General features: G+C 40.0%; 1 protein-coding gene across 1 annotated transcript in view; it reads left to right on the top strand.

The window, feature by feature from the left end:
- The window catches only part of PINX1 (PIN2 (TERF1) interacting telomerase inhibitor 1), an 87,219-nt gene that overhangs the window by 20,183 nt on the left and 44,260 nt on the right, over positions 1 to 22,776 (top strand). The window contains exons 5-6 of the mRNA XM_028114205.2: positions 3,883 to 3,975; positions 10,103 to 10,179. Coding sequence (XP_027970006.2) covers positions 3,883 to 3,975; positions 10,103 to 10,179 — 170 coding nt within the window. The remainder of the gene's footprint in view (positions 1 to 3,882; positions 3,976 to 10,102; positions 10,180 to 22,776) is intronic.

The raw sequence follows: 22,776 nt of genomic DNA, 5'->3' as shown, positions 1-22,776 counted from the left end.
TTTTCTCTGTGATGGTATCATGTACTCTTTTCTGAGAAATGCCATCGTAGTTGTGAAAACTCTGCTTTGGGACAGTTTTCCACTTTGTTCCTTGTGCTGATTGCCGAGGCTGAGCAGTTAGTTTAGTCGGGCCTTCATGATGTATTTTCCCAGAAGTACAGTCAGTGAAACGTTTAAAGTGCCCCAGGGCACCCTGTATTATTTGTCAGGAAGTTAGTGGGTGTATAACAGCTTCCAAGTGGTAGTCCCTTGTCCTCATGCAGCCTTGTCCACAGGTTCATCGGTGCAGACTGACTCTTGTGTATATAGGGCAAGTAGAAGACAGCTGGAGAGTCACTCGCTGATCTACAGATTAAGTTCCACCTCAAGACCACTAGAGGGTCCTGGTAGCCTTGCAACAGGGACTGAGCAGTTCAGAAGAAACGGGGCCTTGCTAACTGCCACTCCCAGTACTGGAAAGCCTGTAGAATATTCCTTTAAGGGAAGACCTGGCCAAGGAATGAATCTTGAAGCTGATAATTTCTTGATAACCCTGTCACCTAGAAAACTAACATTATTTTTCTGCCATGTCATCCTTGGTAAATACAGTATGTCTTCATCCAAGGGAATTTTTGGTCATATTACTTGTATTAAAGCTGAAAAGCAGATGGCACAGTAACCTTGTAACATAATTTTTCTGCCATAATAATATTTTTAGTTTCTTAAGACTGTTTACAAATCCACACAGTAGGCCTTTTAACTAAGCAGAGATTCCATACTGTCCTTTTCTTAGACTCTTACAAAGATTCTAGAAATAACCCTTATTTTCTTATGGGATATAAAATTCAGTATATTCTTCAAAATTTCATTTTTAGGAATTATTTTACTGATTAGTTCTCTCTACCAGACTCAACTTCGCTTTTTGGTGGACTGACCTCAAGGTTTTAGGAAATGTTTGTTACTTCCATCAGATATTTTGCCCTTTCTGATTTTAAGATTTCTGAAAATAAAAACTGGGATGCCTGTTAGGACAGGGATCTTCAAGGGTTTTTTGTACACATGTTGAAAACCAGTATACTCTGTCTCACATTTTTTAGAGCAACATCTGTAAGATTTTTAACCATAGCTTTGAATAGTTGTGCAGAATGTAATTTCTGGCCTATTGGGAAATATTGGCATTTCAAGATAAAATCCATACGTCAGTCTCAGATGTATCCAGTGGACGATAAATACCAGAGCAATTTGATATCCATTGTCACGTATCTAGAAATACACCAACAAGTCCTTTAGTCGTCAGAACTATTATATTTCATAGTTCCCTTTCCTCTGAAATAGTATTTCCATTGCACATACCACGTAGCATTTTATGTTAATATGTCCTTTTTTGCTTCAACTTTTCAGATTTGTTATCCTATCCTATTTCTCGGCCCCAAAACAAATACATATAAATTTTTGGTTTATTTCTAAAAGCCCTAAGGTTTTAGGTGTAAATATTTTTCCTGTGGATTAAGTTATCGTTGTATCAGTAGATTGCAATTAATAATACTGGGAAACATGTTATAAATTTTGATAATTATTATTACAGTGAAATCTTTCTGGAAGTGCATCTCTGGATGAGACAGATTGGTGTGGGGTGGGGGCTGGTTTTGCTGTTTTGATTAGAGGGCGCTCCCTAGTACTTCGGCTTGTGCCTTATTTATCCCCGGTAAGAGAAGAGTCATGCCTCACTGGTTAAATGAGGGAAGGACACATGGGTGAAGTGAAGGAGAGCCAGATGGCTGCATCCACTCAGGATCAGGGCAGTTTGGGGAAAGAATGCACAGGGACTAGTAGATAGAGACCGATTTCCCCTAAGATCTGTCTATGCTCCATATACTGTGGGAAGTCTGTATTCTCGGCAGATGGAACAGCTCCCCCCAGAGATGCTTAAAATCCTCTGAAGTGCAAGAGCAGCTCTTTTGGGGACACAGGGTAGTGGGTGGGAATGTGGACTATCCTCATATCCACCTGGGTTTGGATCCCTTCATAGCCACCTCCTAGCTGTGCCTTATTTAATCCCTCTGTGCTTCCGTGTCCTTCTGTGAAGTAAGTTTAATCCTCATAGCAGCTACTTTGTAGGATGGTTGTAAAATGAAATACAAGAATGCATAGAAAGCTCTTAGTCCAGTGCTTCCTGCTTGATAAGACTTCACTTGATAATAGCTATTATCTAAGCTCTGAACTTACTAAGTGATTTGTGTTTGGAACATCAACATTGAGAATATTATGTGCCTTAAGAATAGTGTTTGACCTCCAAAAGACGAGAAAAATGTACTTGGGGGATGTCTGAAAAAAACCCCAAGCGCTCTTCTTGAAAAGTGACTGCAGAAGAGAAGGTTTCAGGTTGATGATATAATTAACCCATGCTAGAGATTGTCTGAAACCTTGAAACATTTGTCTTTATATCTTTCGGAGCCTTACTTTATAATCCATACTTTGTTTTTAAAATTGCTAATTTCTGGAAAGGATTACCACTAGCTAACATGTTCAGTGGACATGTGCTGGTTTTGCTCCAGTATTATGGTGAAAATTTCCTTTTCCCCTCTTTTCTCTGAACTTCCTGTCTGTAGTGGTTTATGACATAACTATAGGAAAACTCAGTCTCTTTCTCCCTATGATGTTCTGTTTCTGTGGTATTCTGCTGCCTTACCTGGACACGTAGATAAGGGTGAGAGAATATGGGCAGCTAGTGACTATCCTATAATTGACTCTAACCCCGGATCTACTTGCTCTGATATTTTAGGTTCTGATATTTCTGGCTCACATTTTCCTCTTTTATCAAAGGAATAAACACATGAGTTTATCCCTCGATGATTTGTTTTTGTTATTTTTGTCCTTAAGGTGAGTCTCCACTGAAATCTGGTGTTTGAGGCGATGGCTCAGTGCTGGCTCTCCTTCACACCCTGATCATCGTCTCTGCTCTGTTTTTTAATTATCATGTAACCTACCTTTATTGGCTTTTTAAAAAGAACTTCTTATTTTGAAACAATTATAGATGTATAGGAAATTGCAAAAATAGTAACTACAAAGAGTCCTGAGTACCATTTACCTACTTTTTCCCAGTGGTGACATCTATTGCAGCTATAACATAACCTCAAAACCAGGAAATTGACACTTTTGTAGACTATTAGACCACAGACCTTATTAAGGTTTCACCATTTTTTTTAGCCTTCGTGCATGCGCGCGCGCGCGTGTGTGTGTGTATGTGTGTGTTTAGTTCTGTGGAATTTTATCCCATGTATAAAATCAGGTAATCATCACCACACTTAAGGTACAGGATTGTTTCATTACCACAGAAGAGCTGCCTCATGCTGCTTCTTCAGACTCACACTCACCTTCCAGCACCCCCCTTTAATCCCTGTCCCTTGGAAACCTTTTCTAGCTGTAGAGTGTTGTCACTTTGAGAATGTTATATAAGTGGAACATATCGTGTGTAGATTGACCTTTTTCACTAAGCACAATGCCCTTGAGGTCCATCGAGGTTGTTCCTTTTTATTGTGGAGTAGTGTTGCAGTAGAGGGATATACCAGACTTTGCTTAGCCATTCACCCATTGAAGGAATTCCGGGTTATTTCCAGTATTTTACTATGATAAATAAGGCTACTATTACATTTGTATGTAGGTTTTTGTGTGAACACAAGTTTTCGGTTCTCTTCCTCGAGGATTTTATAAATTCCGTGTGAATGGTCTTGCCTGATTCTTAGTACACAGTTTAAGAAGAATATTTCTAATCATTTGATTGGAGTTCAGTAATAAAGGATGGGGCTCCTAAAGATTTCATTTAAATCAGACCATGTCAATGTAAGAATAAATGAGAATGGATTACAGAGAGTTTAATGTAATGCTTTTCATTCTTTTTTTAAGACTCCTCAGACAACAAAGAAAAGAAGACTTTCAGCCTTGAAGAAAAGTCTAAAATCTCCAAAAACCGTGTTCACTATATGAAATTCACAAAAGGTAAAATTAAGCATTTCTTTATTTGTTGCTGAAATCTCTGTTCACACTAGGTTTCTTAAAGCATTTTTAGCTTTCACCAACATTATTTCTTGTTTTATATGCAAAATGGACAAGTGTGGGTGGCCTGACTGGTTTGACCTAAAGCAGTGTTAGGGTTTCAACATTTATTGTGAATCACCTAGAGATCTGGTTAAAGTACAGATTCATTAACTCTGAGGTGGGGCCCCATGTTCGGCTTTAGACTACATGCAAGTCCTTTGGCAAAGCTGGAAGCGGAAGTCAGCGTGCTGTGTAAAAGAGAAAAGAGACTTTATGTGGCTAGGTCAGAAAATAATTTTAATTTATTGCTCAACATTTTTAGTTACACTTCTTGTTTTTGAGAAATCCCACTCCCACGCTGAATCACATTATTCCACACCATTCGACATTGAATGGAGTGTTAACTTAGGCATTCCATGGTCATTGCAAAGTAGCTTTAGAAAATGTATTTGAGAACTGGGTAGTGAGTGAGTCCTAAAGTCCTCCATCATCACCTCCCCCTTCCCTCCCCAGTACTGCCGCCAATTGCAAGTGCAGTTGTCCTGTGTAACCATGAGGTGGCAGTCTTGTATTGGTAAGAAACAATTTAACTTAAACTCCTCAACTCCCCCAAATATTTTCCCATAGAACAGTATTGTGCATTAAGTACACTTTCCAGGTACAAAAGCCTATTTATTACATACTGTACTTAAGGTATAAATGTGAATGTAATCCTGTTGTGATAGTCTAGTCACCATATGATCGTTCTTCCTATGGGAGATTGGATGTACCTTTCTACCTTGCTATACCAGGAAACACACATCCCTTTGCTTTAGTCTAGTTGGCATGATTGGGAATTCCCTGACTGCTAGAACTTGCCTAAATAGCAGTGGGAGCTAGAATTCCCACTACTCTATTAATGGTGGTTCTCATTTGGGGCCAGCACCCTGAAAGGTAGGTCTGGAGTTGGTTTAAATGGGAGCCCGTGGCAGAGTTAGTGGGAGCCGAATAGCTTCGGGAATGTGTACAAGGAGAGACGGGCACTTCCTGCTTCCCTCTCCCTGCCTGTGTGCTTTTTGTGTGGCTCTTCTTGCTATCCCCTCTTCTTTCTCTCAAGCTAGAACCTTCTTTGTTGTTTTCCTATATGGTTTCTGATCAGGGCTTCTCTCCACTCCTGACCTGCTGCAGAACAAAAGACAGTCCCTGTTGGTTCCTCAGTCTTTGTAAGGGGAGGCTAAATTTGCCACTTTATAACCAGTCTTTTTTCATTAGAACCTAAAGGAAAAAAGAGAGATGTAGCAGAAAGATTCTGAGCAAATGAATGACATTAAAAGCGGCCTGTAACTTTTAGATGGTAGGGCAGCCTTTGAAGCTTTCACGTTAGCAAATCTAGTTTTCCTTTAGTACCTAACTGTATGCATGATTTCACCTGAAGCATTTGCTGCAGCCGGGATAAACCTCTGTAATCTACTTTAATCTGATGGGTGCTGGGAGTATCTGCTTTCTATTTCTAGTTAAGCCACTCCCTTGCCAGGTGACCCTGTCAACCTGCTTCGTGTGTTGTGCCTTCACTTTCTCAGAATGAGGTTTGCTCGTTTATTAGTATTAGCCTAATACTAATATTAGTGTTAATATTAGTATTATAATTATAATTATAATATTAGGAAGAGGGTTCAAGATATATTGTCAGGAAGGAAGCAGAGGAGATTGGGAAAAAATAGAGGAAAGGCAGTTTGGGGAGTGAGTGGAAAAGGTGGGAAAAGGAGGCAGAAATCCAGGTGGTGAAGAAAATAGTTATTTACTATCCACCTTAACAAGCTACGGTGAAAGCATATCTTAGAGTTCTTTCGTTTAGTAAAAGAAGTCTTTCCTTGCAGAGCAGCTGTTGTCCCTGAATATGAATGATAAACCCTAAGTCATCTCTAAGGTGGATGATCTTAGATCACAGGGATCCTGGGTGCTGCATTACCTTCTCACACAGATCACTTTAGCACTTACTTTCTTCCAGACTCCGCTTCCACTGTTAGAACATGAGGAAAGATTTTTAAGTCATTATTGAGTTCTAAAGTAGGTCGCATTTTATGACTTTTCAGAAATGACCCATTTTATGGAACTTTTGATTGTTCAGCATAATGGATGATAAGTATTTTAGCCCGCGGGTAGGCTCCTAGTGAACATAACTAATTCGTTTATTCAATGCGGATGATTCATGCTGTTACTCCCATTTGTGGTCCAGAGACTAAAACATGGGAAGAGGGCATTTTACATAGCTTGGTGGGAAGAGTGAAGACAAAAATTTAACTTTAGTGAGATTCCAGCAGCATATAGAATTGTAAAATTTGCTACCGCCTAAATATAGGCCATATCATTTTCGTTGAGATACATATATACTTATTCCTTTCTTGAGTCCCAAATTTATGATTTTAATTTTAAACAATTTATTACCTAATTCAAAAGTTCATATCATCAGTGTTTGTTTAAAAGCCTAACTTCCATGCAGTTCCTTTTTTTTTTTTTAAGAATTTATTTATTTGACAGAGAGACAGCGAGAGAGGGAACACAAGCAGGGGGCGGGGCAGAGGGAGAAGCAGGCTTCCCGCTGAGCGGGGAGCCCGATGCGGGGCTCAATCCCAGGACCCTAGGATCATGACCTGAGCCCAAGGCAGATGCTTAACGACTGAGCCACCCAGGTGCCCCCCATGCAGTTTCTTTTAATTTGAAAAATGTTCGTCGAGTCCTATCTGTGGAGAGGAAAAGACAGGGAAAAGAGCAAACGCCACAAAACCATTTTTAAAGCTTTTCACATACACAGTGTGAAGTTATCAAGAAAGCATTGCTTTCTTCCTCCCCTCAGTTGTGCGGTGGGTGGAAGAAAGGGGCATGAACTGTGGTTGTGCAGCTTCAGCCTGGTAATCTTACTCAGACTTCTTACTCCCGTGACCGTTTGTAGTATTTGCTTCTTAAACGAGGAAACTGCCTGGAAGACACACCTGGTGGCTGGCTCCTTAGGCTGGACGCACAGACTGTAGTCCTCCTAGCTCGCTCCCCTCCTCCCCACGGCGGGAGAGCCGACTCTGCTAATGTTGGGCAGCAGGTTTCCTCTTCAGATTCTTTTGCCACTTAAATCTAAAATAGCGCTGCAGGCTGGGAAAAAATTCTGGCTCTCTTACTGGTTGTGCGGGTCTCACTTATTTCATCCCCCACTCTACGTCCTGCGGCTTGCCTGGTGCTCCGACGTCACCCTTTCAGTGCCACGGCCATAATCTCCTGGTCCCGGCTTACTATTGGTCCCATGTATTTTCATTAAAAACAAAAATCAAAATACAGTATGTGTTGTATCCTTCTTGACTGGGGGATGCAAATGAATTTTCCAAGCAAGTGAAGCTAACTACATACACCTGAATTGGTGTTGGGTTTTTTTTTTTTAATTTTAACAAACGTTATTTCTCCTACCGTGCTTTTCCTGGCCCTCGCCCTTTTACTCTGAGTAGAAAGCCCAGGTTTTTTTTCAGGCTTTGTTCTAATACGGTGCTATAATACCGTGTTTTCCCTGGAACTTGTTGGGTTCTGTAAGGCTTTTGCCCTTAAAGTAAGAGGCTCCAAATCTCTGTGCTTCTAAAATTCTTATACTTATTTTTCGTAGTTTCATTTGCTTCCCATGTGGACTTCTTGGTATCGTGGGTGTACCTGGCCATAGTGGTAACCTCCCTTCCTTCCTTTGCCACTCTGATGGACTGGATAATCATGACTATTAGAAAAACAGCTAAAAAGATCATAAAGAACTCTTCTCTATAAAGTACCTGCTCATCCTTTTATGGACACAGTTACATCAGCTTGGCTGCTGGAAACCATTTTCCCTGGTTCTCAAAATGTTATGGCCAAATTAAGACTAACAGATGAACCAGACCCAGACAGATAATATATAATTCTTATTCTGTTGAGTTTTTGATTGTCATTTTCCCTAACATCTAAGTTTATCAACAGTATTTGCTGTCAGTTGACCTTAATTCAGAACTGAGACCAGTAAGCTTTCAAGCTCAGTTTTAATAAATATATATTTTATTCAAGAGTGGCCATGATTTTATAACATTTATAAGCTATTCAGCCAGGACCATTAACTAACAACTGTTTCAGTATCACTTCCATCTTCACATTTTGATCTATCTATAAGTTCCTTTCCATTGGTCTCTGACTCTTAATTCTTCTCTGTGTTTTGTTTTCCAGATCAAATCCAGAGCAAGGCCTGTAACAATCCTGGTTTCTACACTTACTTAAGTGAACTTTGCTAAAGGATAAAAATTTCTGATACAAGAACCTATCACCAAAACCTTAGAAACACTTGCACCTTCATTGGTATAGCTTACTGTCTCTCCCAGCTTGGCAGTTCTTCCTGTGATGTTTAGATTTGTTTTCAGTCTCTGCGCGTTCATAGTTTGACATCTGTTCTAGAATTGCGACCTTGCATGTACCCTCTGTTCCTTAATCCCTGAAGCATTCCTTCTAATTGAGTTGCTGTAAAAGAGATCTTAATTTGCATTTCTTTGAGGGTATCTGTTCCATTCCAGAAGAAGGGAAAGATGGCCTATACATATTTTGAACTAAGTAGAACTCCTTTTTCTGAAATGGAAACTGCCATCCTGAATGTGCTCAGCAATGCAAAATGGGTTATGCCGATGACAAAGCTAAGAATGGATCTCTAGACCTCCTGAGGGTTTGTCTACTTCTCCCCACTGTGACCAATTTTATTCCCTACTTTTCAGGTTCATTTTCTGAGTTCCTGTCTGGGATATGTTTCATTTTGTTCCTAAGGAGGTTTCATTGGGGGTCTTTTGTCTGGGTCTGCTTAATAATCAGAACCAGGAAAGCTTTGTTTCTAGCTCAGGGAGAAAGGAGAGAGTAGCACAGAGCCACAGAGGAGCATGTCCTTCCTGATAGGAACAGGTCGTACTGACTGGACCATTGAATCTAGTACTGCTGCCTATGAAACTGGTTATGGCGCCTGGCTTCGCATTAAATCGAAGGGTGTTTTGTTTTTTAATTTCATGGAGTCACTGAGCAATATCATATTTGAATGCCCCAGTGATAGTCAGTGAACTAGAACCTTCTGGGTCATGCCATTACTTTGCCAAGTCAGTTTGCTACAGGAAACTAAGAAGACAAGTGAGTCTGTGACATTGGAACTCAGGCTTCCTACTCAAAGCACAAATTCCTGTGTCTGACCCAGAGCCTCACTCCCCCAGAGCCTCAAGACTTTACATGTAGCAGTTACTTTTAAAATGCATTTACCATGTAGTTGACAAATGGGAATAGATTTGGTTGACTGCTCAGAGAGTATTATTGGTAGAAGTGGAAATTCCAAAGAAGTGAATTTTAAATTAGTTGGTTTGTGGGTTTGAAATTAAGTGAAAGAGTTTAGTGTTTTTAATAAGAACCGTAGATCCTTTGGACAGTGCTTTGCCAGAAGCCATTTAATTTCCTGCTCTTATTATGTATCCTTTTACTTAAAGATGGTAGAGCTGTAACAGTCAAGAACATTTTAAAGCGAAAAATCTGAAATCCTTTCATCCTAATATAGTCATTTTTATTTGCATATATTCTTTTAAAACTTTCATTCAGTTAATTATTAAGCTCCTATGTGTCAAATACAGTGTGCCCTCATTCATGTGTGTTTAAAAGCTATGTAGCTAGCACCATTTTTGTCTGCATTTCATAATCCTAATAACTTGCATCTCCTTGAAATAAATAATATCTCTTTTATAAATGGGGAACCCAGAGACCCAGAAATCATGCCTTGAAGGCATACCAGTGGGAGAGCTAGCTTTCAAATTCAGTTTTCCTCTCATGCTACATGCTCTTGATTGTTTCTATGATTAAGAGAATGTCAAGGGTTCTGGTTCTAAAACACTTACTTGATTTTTAAGTGATTTTGAATTAATTAATTTTGTTAATTAAGGAGTTGTAGTCTGTGAAGGAGAGACAGAATGTCAGTAGTTTACAAAATTGTTTCTTTTCCAAAACCCATTTTGCTTTCAGGATTGTCATAGTTTATATCCGTGTTCTTATTTTAGAAAAAATGGTATTACTAAAAGGCACCATGTTGTTTTCCTAGGGAAGGATCTGTCATCTCGGAGCAAAACAGATCTTGACTGCATTTTTGGGAAAAGACAGAGTAAGAAGACTCCTGAGGTATTAAGCCACATACAGTTGATAAATGTTCTGTTTCAACACTGCTTGATTTTCTGCTGTGCGTAGAACTATTTATATCTATTACTGGTAGTACTCTTTAGATAAACCTCTCCAAAAAAACTTTGAGAGGCTTCATACAAAGGCTAAATGTGATCCTCTTAATAATAATAATAGTTGGAAGATAATATGCTTCACAAGGATTCTGAAAAAGGATATGTGTTACCTGCTTTTTCCCTTGTGTGAGAACTAGAATAAACTCGGGGAGGAATGTCTTTGCTGGTATATTCAAAGGGGAAAATGTCTCTCCCATGACAGGAGAGAGGGTGGTTGCTTGCAGTGGTTCTGTTTGCTCTGCTTGGACTGCATAATTGTTTGGGATATGGCTTGGGGAGGAACAGTATCATGTATGTAGTCCTGTTCTGGTCTATTGCCTTTTAAAAGCATTTTTAAAGTGTTGGATCATTACCGAGAATCTGTAAGGGATTTGAATGTAGTATTTCCTCCATTGTTACAATATTTGTTTCAAAACTAGATAGGAATAGGGTGACTAAACTGTACCCTAAATGGGATGAGTCCATAATTCAGAGTCTTCATTAGTTCATTGGGCTGTGTAATACAGCACAAGTTTTTTGTGCCATTTCCAAGGTAAGAGACAGTCCTGGATTTGGATGCCAAAATCGAAGTTTTGAAATACAGGTTTCAGGAGATGAAGGGATAAAAATTTGAAATTGGTCTTGTCTCCAAAAATCTGCAATATGGTTACTATAGCTATTACTCAACTAATCTGGTATGTCCTCCTTATAGTTTCTTTATTGGCTTCTAACCAAGGCTCTTGGTGACGACAGAACAAAAAAGACTCGTGTCATTTATTTCTGATATTTCTCCAGACCGACAGGAATTTTTCTAGGGCAGTAGCTATTTGTTACTTAATATTATTTTCAAAGACTCTAGTTATTAGAAATTGTGCTGGGTGATTTCCTCTGCGGGTTGGGAATAAATTCCATCTTTCAGCACTTTTCTGCCCCTATACCTTTAGCGGTGAGGACTGAGGAAGCAGGCCTGGGCCCCATTGGCTTGCTGAGGGGTGGTGTCTGTAGGTCTCTGCTGAGTCATGTCAAAAGCAGGTGGGTAATTAGGGAGGAGGTGTTCTGTCATCAGGCCACACTGGATGCTTCATTCACAGGGAGGCTGTTGGAAAGAGCTGAGGATCATCAGACAACCCTACTTCTGGTCACACCTCTCCCCCTCAGTGGTTACTGTGTGACCTGGATTGGATCAGGCCATCTGCCTTGTTCACTCAAGACTTTGCATCTGTCTTACCTGAATCTTTCTCTTGGATCACTCTCCTTTGATCATCCTCAGTAATTTCAGTATCCTCAAGGATGTTCTATCACCTCCTCTCTGCCCTAGCTACCCCCTCCCGTGCCCATACCTTGAGCCTTTGCAGCAGCCCCATGGTCCACCCCGGATCTCTGATGGTAACCTTTCTGTTCCAGCTCTCTCAATCTTGCATTCCCACTGTGCTGGCATTTCCAAATCCTTGTTTTCTTGGGTTACTTGACCCTCTTTTTTTCTCCCTGCTGCCAGCCCCTACTGCCTGCGACCCTGGTCTTTTCTAGTACTCTCTTGAAATGTTATAGTTGAACAGATGAGGGAAGGAAGTATTATTTATGGGCTTTTGCTAGAACTTTAAAAGAACTTACGTGGTAAGCACAGGAAAGCCTTTTGTTACAGGAGATTAGAGGTTTCTAATCTTCTGACAGATGTCTGTCAGTAAGTCATGATGTTAGGTGCCATGAAGTTTTTCAACACTATCCATCACGACTTGGCTTTTTGGTGGTGTAGTCATTCATGACCATGTTGATGTGAGCCTGTATTTGAGGTACTAGCCCAGGGAAAGTCTATTTCAGTGCAGCTGGTGTGGAGAAGACCAGCCTTGATATAATACTGTGTTTTGTTTAAGATTTATATCCAAGCACTTCTTAATCTCTCATTCAAGCTTAAGGTTTTCCTCTTGTTGATGCATTTAAAATCCTGATTGATTGGTGAGGCAATATTATACCAGGGTGCAGTACTTGGTCTGTAGCAGTCGTTCTCAACAGCACTTGCATGCAGTCACTTAAGGAGCTTTAAGAAAAGTGCTAATGCCAGGGTGCCAACCCAGCCCAGTTAAATCCAAATTGGGGGTCAGAGTCCAGGAATAGGTATTAAAAGAGAAGAAGAAAAATAGTTTTAATTTAAAATAAAGCCTACCCAGCCACCTTGGGTGATTATTAGGAGTAAGGATTGAGAGCCACTAGTAGACGCCCTGATAATGTAACACTTGGGAGAGCTGCTGGCTTTAGGGTGACGAATAGTGCCTAGGACAGGACTTCGGAACTCTTAACACGTACACAGATCGTCTGGGAATTGTGTTAAGCTGCAGATCCCAGTTCTTGAGGGTGGGGTGGGGCACAAGAGTCTGCATTTCTGAGGAGCTCCCAGGTGATGCTGATGCTGCTGGCCCCGCTGCTGCGTGAGCCACATGAGTCAACGGGGCCTCTGTCTAATAGTCTAGTACACGGCTACATGTGCGTAGAAGACGGAGGGCAGTGGAACCTAATCACATTGTAAGATACCAAGTAAAAAGTATTTCTGTAAAGCAGAGTCGCTTTGTTTTTTTAGTATTTATTTATTTAAATGCCAGCATACAGTGGAATAGTGGTTTCGAGTGTAAAATATAGTGATTTAACACTTCCGTACAACACCTAGTGCTTATCACAAAGGCACTCCTTGATCCCCATCACCTATTTCACCCATCCACCCCCAGCCCCCTGCCCTGGTGCCCATCAGTTTGTTCTCTGTAGTTGAGAGTCTGTTTCTTGGTTTGCTTCTCTCTGTAAAGCAGAGTCACTTTTAAATTTAAGTTTTAGATATATGTGGATTTTCACCTATAGAGTTAGCTCTCATTGAGGCACACCTGTACCTTCCCTGAATAAATTGTTGCTATGAAACCTTACTGTATTAGTTAAAACGGTCCTTAAAGCCAAGGGCAGGAGGCCTTTGATCAGATTTGTTTGAAAATATAACCTCTTTTGGCTCCTCTTTGCAGTTGGAAGGAATATCACTTTGTTTTTATTCCCCTGACCCCCGTAGCAACATTGGCCTGAATTTATATTTGGCATTGCCAAGGTAAAGGTGCTGCTGGAGGTCAAATACCTGAAGAATCCTAGACATCATGGCAGTATTGAATGTTAACGTAGTAATCCTCTGTGGGTGCTCTGGATAAGGTGCTGATATTGATCTTGTCTTTGCATCTAGATTTAAAGAACCTTGGGCATTGACCACATCTAGCTTGGGCAACATCCTACTTCTCGAGTTAAAGCCGAACTTACTAATTTCTACAACCCCTGACTGTTGTAAAGATAGAAATGAAACCACAACCTTATGAAGTATCTGTGTGCCAGACACAGTGCTGGCCACTTAGGATAGTATTTCACTTATCCCCAAAACAGTCCTGTGAAGTAGGCATTATCATCACCTTTTTAGCAGTGAGGGAACCAACACTCGGAAGGATTTGTTAACAAAGGTCCAAGGTGGCACAAATGGGATTTAAACCCAGGTCCCTCTGACTCCAGAGTCGTTGTCCTTTCCCCTGTACCATAATGTTAATTAACTTTTTTGCAAATAAATAAATATCTACATTTAAATGATTTTAGTTATGCCTTAGAAGTTTTCTTTGAGATTTTGTCAAAGGCATAAGTAGTTAATACTTTATCATAACTTTGTGGGAAACTGGTTGACTTTTATTCTCATTTTGCTGAAAATAGTGGTTCAACTTTCAAAACGTCACTACCTTGCCTTCAGGCAGGACTGAACTCTGATGGGTTCAGAAGCATATTACAAATGCCTGGGCCAGCTATGGGAACAATTTTATTTTGCTGTTGGAACTGAATTAAGAAAGACCTAGCTTGAGTTTCTGGAGCATAGATGCTGTGTTATGTGTGCATTTCCTGGTCTCTCATATGAATTGAAGACTCTGAATACGTTTATATCCAAGAAATAGCGGCAGCCCTTGATTAATAACAGATTTTTTTGGCCTTTTTTTGCTTTAAAACGTTTTAAGATTTTATTTATTTGACAGAGAGAGCACAAACAGAGGGAGAAGCGGGCTCCCCATAGAGCAAGGAGCCCGATGCAGGGCTCCATCCCAGGACCCTGGGACCACAACCTGAGCAAAAGTCGGACGCTTAACTGACTGAGCCACCCAGGTGCCCCTAAAACTTTTTATTTTGAAGTAATTACAGATGAAAAGGAAGTTGCAAAGATAGTTCAGAGGGGTTCCTTGGACCCTTCACCCAGTTATCCCAGTGGTTACGTCTTACATAACTGTCGCACAGTATGAAAACCAGGAAATTGACATTGGTACAATCCAGGTGTGTAGTTCTGTGCCACTTTATGACATTTGTGGATCCTGTAACCACTGTCTCAGTTAATTACAGAACTGTTCCCTCACCACACGGATCTCCCTCATACTATCCCCAGTTATAGTCACCCCCCACCGCACCATCCCTAACCTCAGCAGCCGCTGCTGTCAACAGAATTGTCTAATTCAAAATTGAATATTATATGTATGAACCCCTTGATCTCTCACAGTTACACACTGAGTCAGCTCACATCAGTAATCAATACTGAGGTTTTAAGGGCTGATCATAGTTTCCATGATCTACCTTGGGCACTTAATGCCTGCTAGATTTTATGTCTTTTATAGATCTTTAGAAAAATGCCTTGTAGAAATCATATTGTTTGATGTCTTTAAAGTCCAAAGGTATCAATTAAATCATTTACTTTAGTAATTTCAGAAGTATATGAAACTGTAAAGTGATATATCTGTAAAAAGTGATATAATTATTTTGTGTCAGTATAGGAGAGCTCCTTGGGCAGTATGTCAGGGTACACTCATAGTGAGTTGGTAAACTCCTAAATTGCATGCAGAATTAGTGGCATATGTACATGTAGGTAGACATACAAGTCGAACACTTTCATCAGATTTTCCAGGGAGTTCTTGATCCGAAAAGAATCATTAAAATCCAGGACTGTGCAATAAATAAATAAATGAGTGAATGAATGAATAAAAATAAGGGGTGCCTGGGTGGCTTAGTCGTTAAACGTCTGCCTTCGGCTCAGGTCATGATCCCAGGGTCCTGGGATTGAGCCCCGCATCGGGCTCCCTGCTCAGCGGGGAGGCTGCTTCTCCCCTTCCCACTCCCCCTGCTTGTGTCCCTCTCTAGCTGTCTCTCTCTCTGTGAAATAAATAAATAAAATCTTTAAAAAAATAATAAAAATTAAAATTAAAAAAATCACTTAAAATGAAAATTTTCTTTGTGAGGGTAGTAGGAGTGAGCCTTGTATTGTGTAGAAGAACAGAGCGTTCCTGTCTCCAGGAACTATACTCTCACTTTCTTGGTGCTCAGTATTTTCTCCAGCCACAGAGACTATCTAGAAGCACCGGTTCCCTATCTGAATCTGGCTGTTCAGAACTACTCACTTACATAGTGAAAGATCATCACAAACTACCAATTACTCAGAAAACTTTTAATAAACAGCTCTGTGTGGGAATGGTTGGTTGTGCATTTTTAATTTCCAAGTCTTTCATTTCCTTTCCCCATAATCTTTGTACTAGAAAGACAATAACTCAGGATTGGAGTGCACCTAAATTGGAGATATATGCACTTTCTGTGGAGACAAAGAAATGATCGAATATATTGAACTGAAATTACCAGGGCCCCTTGAGACCTGCAGCAGGTACTTGTGCTGGCCAGTGCCTGCCAGGAGTTATAGATACGAGTGCGTGCGTGTGTGTGTGTGTGTGTGTGTGTGTGTATCTTTTCTTACTTGGTGTATGCGTTGGAGTTAGAGACACTGAAAAACAAATCCCATTAGTTCCTATCTTGTTGAACTTCCTGATACTCCCTTTTTTTTTTTTTTTTTGCTTCTCTCATTTTTTCCCCTCCCCCCACCTTCCCAGTTTCCTTCCTCTATCCAGCTTGTTTCCTGATTCAGCCTTATCACTAGAGAAAATACTCCTAAACCATATCAAGGATTGAGACTGTTACCAGCATTCCTACTTCATTTCTCTAAACAGCAGTTTTCTGGCATAGGCTCTTGGCAAAATAATTGTCAATTTCTTCACCTCTTGGGGCGCCTGGGTGGCTCAGTCGTTAAGCGTCTGCCTTTGGCTCAGGTCGTGATCCCGGGGTCCTGGGATCGAGCCCTGCATCGGGCTCCCTGCTCCGCGGGAAGCCTGCTTCTCCCTCTCCCACTCCCCCTGCTTGTGTTCCCTCTCTCGCTGTATCTCTCTCTGTCAAATAAATAAATAAAATCTTAAAAAAAAAAAAATTTCTTTACCTCTATAACCTGATTGAATTAGAAACCTTGTATTTCTTGTATGCTCCCAGGATACCCCAGTTAATGATTACTTTGCTTGAATAATCTGATGGCTTTTGCTTTTGAACCAAAGCATGACTTATGTCCCTTTTTGTCAGTTAATATGAATCCCCTTTCTTTCCCATTTCTGACTGATTGTCAAATCTGAAAACTCACTTCCAAGCAGACCCTTCCTTCTCTTTTGGCTCTCTTTTGAGTTCATGGGGTATTTTTGACCATTGTTTTAGCTCTATAAACTGCCCTCCTTACCTCGTAAGGGAAGATCATTGGGAAGAGAAGAGTCCTTTTTTTTTTTTAATTTTTGCTTGAAATGTCCTTGAATCAAAAACCATTCTTCCTTAGTTCTAAATGTTCCTGTTAATAACCTATATTCATGAATTAGGTTGAGTTTTGTAAATGGTTTACTGGATGTGAACTCTTAAATTTAAATCTCTCCCCCTTTCTGCAGCCTCTATCACTCTGCCCCCATCTCCTCACCCCAGATCTGGGCATCAGGATTCAAAAGCTGGGCAGCTTTCCCAACCTAGTATTTTCTAAAGCAGTCTTCTAATGAAGAACCTTTTAGTTAGAGATAAATTTAAACTGAGCCCACAAACAGGTCAAATAAGATATTTAAGGTCTAAAGTTTATTTTTTTGCCAGCATTGATGACTTCAGTAATTTTCGTCATCATTTTGACCATCGATAACAGAATCAAGATTCAAAATAATCTCTCTAAACTGGAAAACACTTTATTTAACCAAAACTAAATAGGTGAAATTTTATGAAGATATGTAAAGTCTCATTTAATCCTGGAAAGATCTCATTTGGTAGCAGTCAGATGAGAATTAACTTAGAATTAACTTTGTAACCTGACCTCGGTTTTACATAAGCCAGAGTATGTAAGTATGGCAGCTATCCCACATATAGGCTTGGGCTATATCAGAACGGTTGTGCCTGCATGCTAAAAGCAACAAGCTTTTTGCTCATTTTCTGCATTGGTGACTGTATTTGAACTATTCTTTGAGGCCTGGGACCTCAAAGTATCTGGAAAGCAGGTTATGCATAGGAACTAGCAAATCAGCAATTAAGAAACCCTGCCTTGCCTAAAGAGAAATCCTGACTTTGAATGTCCAGACGGTTTTACTGATCTTCTAAAAAAGGAACAGATTTGTTTGTTAATGCTTCATAAGAAAGAACTAGTACTGATGGATGAAATATATAGAAAGGTTTCTACTCAGAGAAAGGAAGCAGCATTGGCTGGCCAGCTATAGGACGTACCTTGCGGTGTGTTTCTGTGAGGAATTCTTGTGATGGGTAAGAGTAAGAGTCTGAACTAAACACATATGAGTACTTCCAAGTCTAAGGTTCCCTGATTCTGAAGTAAAGAGAGTACATGAAATACTCACATTTGAAATGGTACTTGAAGTTTTACATTTTCTTGGACTACAAAGGAAAGAACATTACTTGGGTTCCTCTTCTTGATTCTGCTGTACTTGGACAATTTTGGCTTTATCTACTTATGTTCCACTTCCAGGGGATGAATGTGAAAAGTCTTTGGTGTGTTGAAGTAATAAATTGAATAATATTGAGGTAAAATAGCAAGTTGTCTTAGCGATTTAAGACTTAAAAGGAGTTATTAGGAATGTTGAGTGTCAAGGTAAAATTAGCTGTCTTGGATGTCCCCTCTTTATCTGTTAACTCTGTTTTCTTATCTGTAAATTGAGAGTGTTGAATTATATGTCCTTTACTAGATTCTGTTTTCCAGAGATTCTCCTCAGTGATATTTCCCATGGCATATACTCTTCCAAACTGACCTTTGCAACTTTCTCATTAGGAAGTGGAGCCCAGTTCCTTCCGTCTGGGCAGGCTTGTGACTTGCTTCTAGTGATAGAGTGTAGCAGGGGGGGATGCTGTGTGACTTCGGAGACCTTGCTGGCCAAATTACTTGCTCTTGAAGACTTCAGCCTTCACTTAAGCAGTCTAGTTGCCTTGAGCTCCTAAGCTGTAAGAAGGCCCCAAACCGAAACTAGCCCACTTGGAGAGCATGGCACAGAGAATTATGCAGGTGCCTCAAGACTGAAGAGAAAGCGGTCCTGGCCAACCCATTGCTATGCCAGCTCTAATCACTTTTTGATCACAGCCACATTAGAGAGACCTGGGGCCAGAGCCACCCAAACTCTTCCTTGAATTGCTGACCCACAGAAATTGTGATAATGAAAGGCTTGTTGTTTTAGGCTGCTAAGTTTTGTGGTGGTTTGTTACCTAGATAACCTGAAATGGCTCTCTAAGGAGCTGTCATTCTGTGGTTCTGTGATTGTGCACTTATGGTGAACCTGGTAGATCTGTCTTAACCAGTTGGAATGAGGAAATGATGTCATCTAATGAATTGTTCTATTTCTCTAGCTTCTTCTAAAGGGAGGCTCATTCAGTGGAGTATGGTGTTGAGAGCAGGCACTTTAAGAATTTGATAAGCCAGCTTTTGAGCCCATGAGGAGTGTGAAGACTGATTTGGGGCAAGTTATTTAACCTCTTGGAGCCTTAGCTTCTTCAGTCATAAAATGGGGATGATAAATTATCTAGCAAGAATTAAATAAGCCTTGTAAAGTTATTAGCAAGTCTCTAGCATGCAGTAAGTGCCCAACATAACTTAGTTGCTGCTGCTAAGATCACTGTCATCATTATAATTGTTCACACACTCAAATTTAAGCTGGTGAATAATAAACCTAATGTAGAAATGAGAAAATTTTAATCCATGTGTGCATAGTCACATGCTGAGCAATATTTATTAATATAAATGTACTGACTAAACTTACTCATTGCCAATAATTTCTTTCTTTTCCTTCCTTCCTTCCTTTCTTTTCTTTTTTCTTTTCTTTTCTTTTCTTTCTTTCTTTTTCTTTCTTTCTTTCTTTCTTTCTTTAAATTTCTTCCTTCCTTCCTTTTCTTTTCTTCTTTCTTTTCTTTTTTCTTTCTTTCTTTCTTTCTTTCTTTCTTTCTTTCTCTTTCTTTCTTTCTTTCTTTCTTTCTTCTTTCTTTCTTTCTTTCCTTCTTTCCTTTCTTTCCTTTCTTTCCTTTCTTTCCTTTCTTTCCTTTCTTTCTTTCTTTCTTTCTTTTTTTTTTTTTTTAGAGAGAGAGTGTGCGGGGTGGCAGTGGGGCAGAGAGAGACTCCTAAGCAGGCTTCACACGCAGTGCAGAGCCCAATGCAGGCCTCAGTCTCACAACCCTGAGATTATGACCTGAGCTGAAAACGAGTCAGCTGCTTAACTGAGTCACCCAGGCGCCCTAAGTCCTCGCTTTTACAGTCTTTCAGCAAAGAAGCTTTTTGTTGCCATTTTGCCATTATAGCAATTATAGTGAATTTCTTAGCATATCAATTTTTAAAAATTAGTATTTATTATAAGTAATAACTAAAGCAGTAATCTTCCTTTTAACGTGATGTTCTATACAGTTTGGGGTAGATGTATTGGCATTTGCTTAGTGTGTAAAGAATTCATTGCTTTAAAATAAATGAATGAAAACTGAGGTAAAACCTCTTTATCATCATCAACATGTATTGAGTATTTATGGAGATGATGGTACTGAATTTAATAAGTTTCAAAATGTATTTGATGCTATCCCTGTTCCCCAAAGATTTTCAGTGTTTTAGTACTGTTAGAATCTGTTTATGGAAAGATAATAGGATCTCAAGGACAAACAGACTCTTTGGATCATCTAATTTGTGCCCCTGTATTAAGCAGGACTATTTCTGTCATCACAGTGGAAATTAGTCTGATTCCATTAACAGTAGAAAGGGAAAACAGATTTCTAATGTGAGTTTCAGAGATTTAGATATAAAGAATGTTCCTCAAAGTTATATAAAGAACTGTATAAAGTACAGTTCAAATTACTTAGGTCATAGAAAACTTAATGCTTGGAGAGGAATTAAATGCCATCTAAGAAAATTGAGGGACAGTCCATTTAGGAAGCACCAGGAGACCATTACCCTACCCTTTACTTTCACTGAAGTTCATCCGAGCAACATAACATCCTTGGAGATATGAAAGGACAAAATAGTAAACAGTTTACCAAGGATATTGAATTTGAACCAAGATGATTCTTTGTACCTAGTACAATCTTTACTTCTATTAATACTTTTGAAGCCAAACACAAAAGATATCCTGTTACAGGTTATGTACAGTTCTGGTTTCTTCTCTTTCACAGTAAACATAGTTTGTTGGCACTTACTTAATAATGGAAAAGCTGGAGAAACTTCAAAGGTTATAAAAATTTACCCAGTGTGTCCTGATTATACTCTGATTGCTGAAGCTGCAAAGACAGTAGGACTTGACCCCCTTAATGGAATTCATGGTCCTCTGCTAGAGGAGATAGATGTAGAAATATCTTGAATATAAGGTAACAAATTCTTCAGGAGAGTGTAAAAGAGTCTTTTCTACAGTGTATTTTTCCTATAGCAGCTTGAGTGATCTTTGAAAATGTAACTGAGATCATGGCACTACTTTGTCCAAAACCCTGCCAAGTATAAAAGGCAAATCTTTACAATGGCCTGGACTTCTATATGTCGTACTCCCCCCACCCCCGCCCTATCTCTCTCTCTCTCTCATATACACATAGACACACACATTCACTACTGCCCTACCTCATCTTCTGGGTTTTTGGTACCCACTCTGTCCTCATCACACTGGCTTCCTTGCTCTTCCTCTAGTAGTATTTCAGGAATGCTCCCACCCCAAGTTTAAGCACTTGGTGGCTCCTCTGTGTGGAACGGCTTACCCCTGCCTCTCTCACACTTTTGTACAAATGTCACCCTATTTATAATTGAAAACACAAACAATAACAACAAAAAACCTTGACACTCTTATACCCTTTCCTTTGCTTTGTTCTTCTCCATAGCAGTTACTGCCATCTGATACACTAAATTGCTTACTGTCTTTCCTGAGTGGATTGGAAGCCCCACGAGGGCAGGAATTTTTGTACTCTCTAGCATCTAGAACCATGCCTGGCATGGAGTAGGTTCTCAGTAAAGTTGTTGTTGGACTCCGTTATTGAAGTATGTTTTAAATATTGTGGAAACATAGACCAGAGAATCATTAATTTTTACCATGATGCCAGAAAAATCGACAGAGAACTGATGATTGATCTCGGCACAAAGGGCAGGAGTCTCTGAATGGACAAGGTGTAGAAAAGAAGATGATGATGTACATCTTCTTTTCTATGCCTTTTCTTTCAATCTGCCAGCTTATCCTGGGTCTCAAACTCAAGTCAGTGAAGTCCAGGCATCTGACTGTAAATGTGTCAGCAGTCTGACTTTAAGATGACAGGGAATCAGGAAAATTGATATCCTGCCTGAAAGAACCCAAGATGCATAAAATAATGATGATGTTGAAATTGGTGGTGGTGGTAGATCTTGTTCCAGCAAGTAAAACATGTTTGTGATCTCGTTTGACACAGACTGCTAGTTTGTAATCTTCTGCCTAGTTGGAGGTGAGAAAGCCAGGTAGTTTTATGTACGTAAGCGTGGGATTGAGTAGCAGAGAGTAGCTGCTTAGAACCACCTTCCTGAACGGGCTAGGCAGTATACTATACGTATTTGAGAAGTGCTTCCTGTCTCCTGGGCATGTGAATATTCACATCTCTCTTCTGTAGGAACTTGTATTCCTCTGATATTTGAACTTCTACTAAGATCTTTATCCTTTGGTGCCTGTCACCGGCATAGGGATGGATGAGAAACTTGGAGAACTTGAAGCACAGTGGGCAACTGCCTGACTGGAGTGAGATCCTCGTGTGAATAGTGCCTGAGATCAGGTTACTCTCGGCCTCTTCTCCCATCCAAGTACTAACCAGGCCCGACCCTGCTTAGCTTCAAGATCAGACGAGAGATCAGGCGCGGTCAGGGTGGTATGGCTGTAGACTCTCGGCCTCTTCTAATTCAGCGTGCCAGTGAAATCATTCCAAGTGAGTAAGAAACATTGCAGAGCTAGATTTTCTATTGAGCACAGCTTTTGATAAAAGGAAGAAGAGCTAGATATTGACTTTTTGGTGCCGGTTCTATCAGTGGTCTCTTAATCAACAGAGGATAAATTATTGCTCCTCAGACACAGGAAAGGATCCCCTTGGCTTGAAGGCATTTCTACCTTTCTTTTGTTTTTTTTCTCTTTATTGGTAGAGGATCTTTCCTCCAGCCATTTGCTCC

The sequence above is a fragment of the Eumetopias jubatus genome, unplaced genomic scaffold (genome assembly GCF_037043125.1).
Source record: "Eumetopias jubatus isolate StellerSeaLion01/CBP00866 unplaced genomic scaffold, mEumJub1_p1.0 scaffold_2, whole genome shotgun sequence".
NCBI lineage: Eukaryota > Metazoa > Chordata > Mammalia > Carnivora > Otariidae > Eumetopias > Eumetopias jubatus.
The sequence above is the reverse complement of the archived record's forward strand: the minus strand, read 5'-3'. Positions and strand labels throughout refer to the sequence as shown.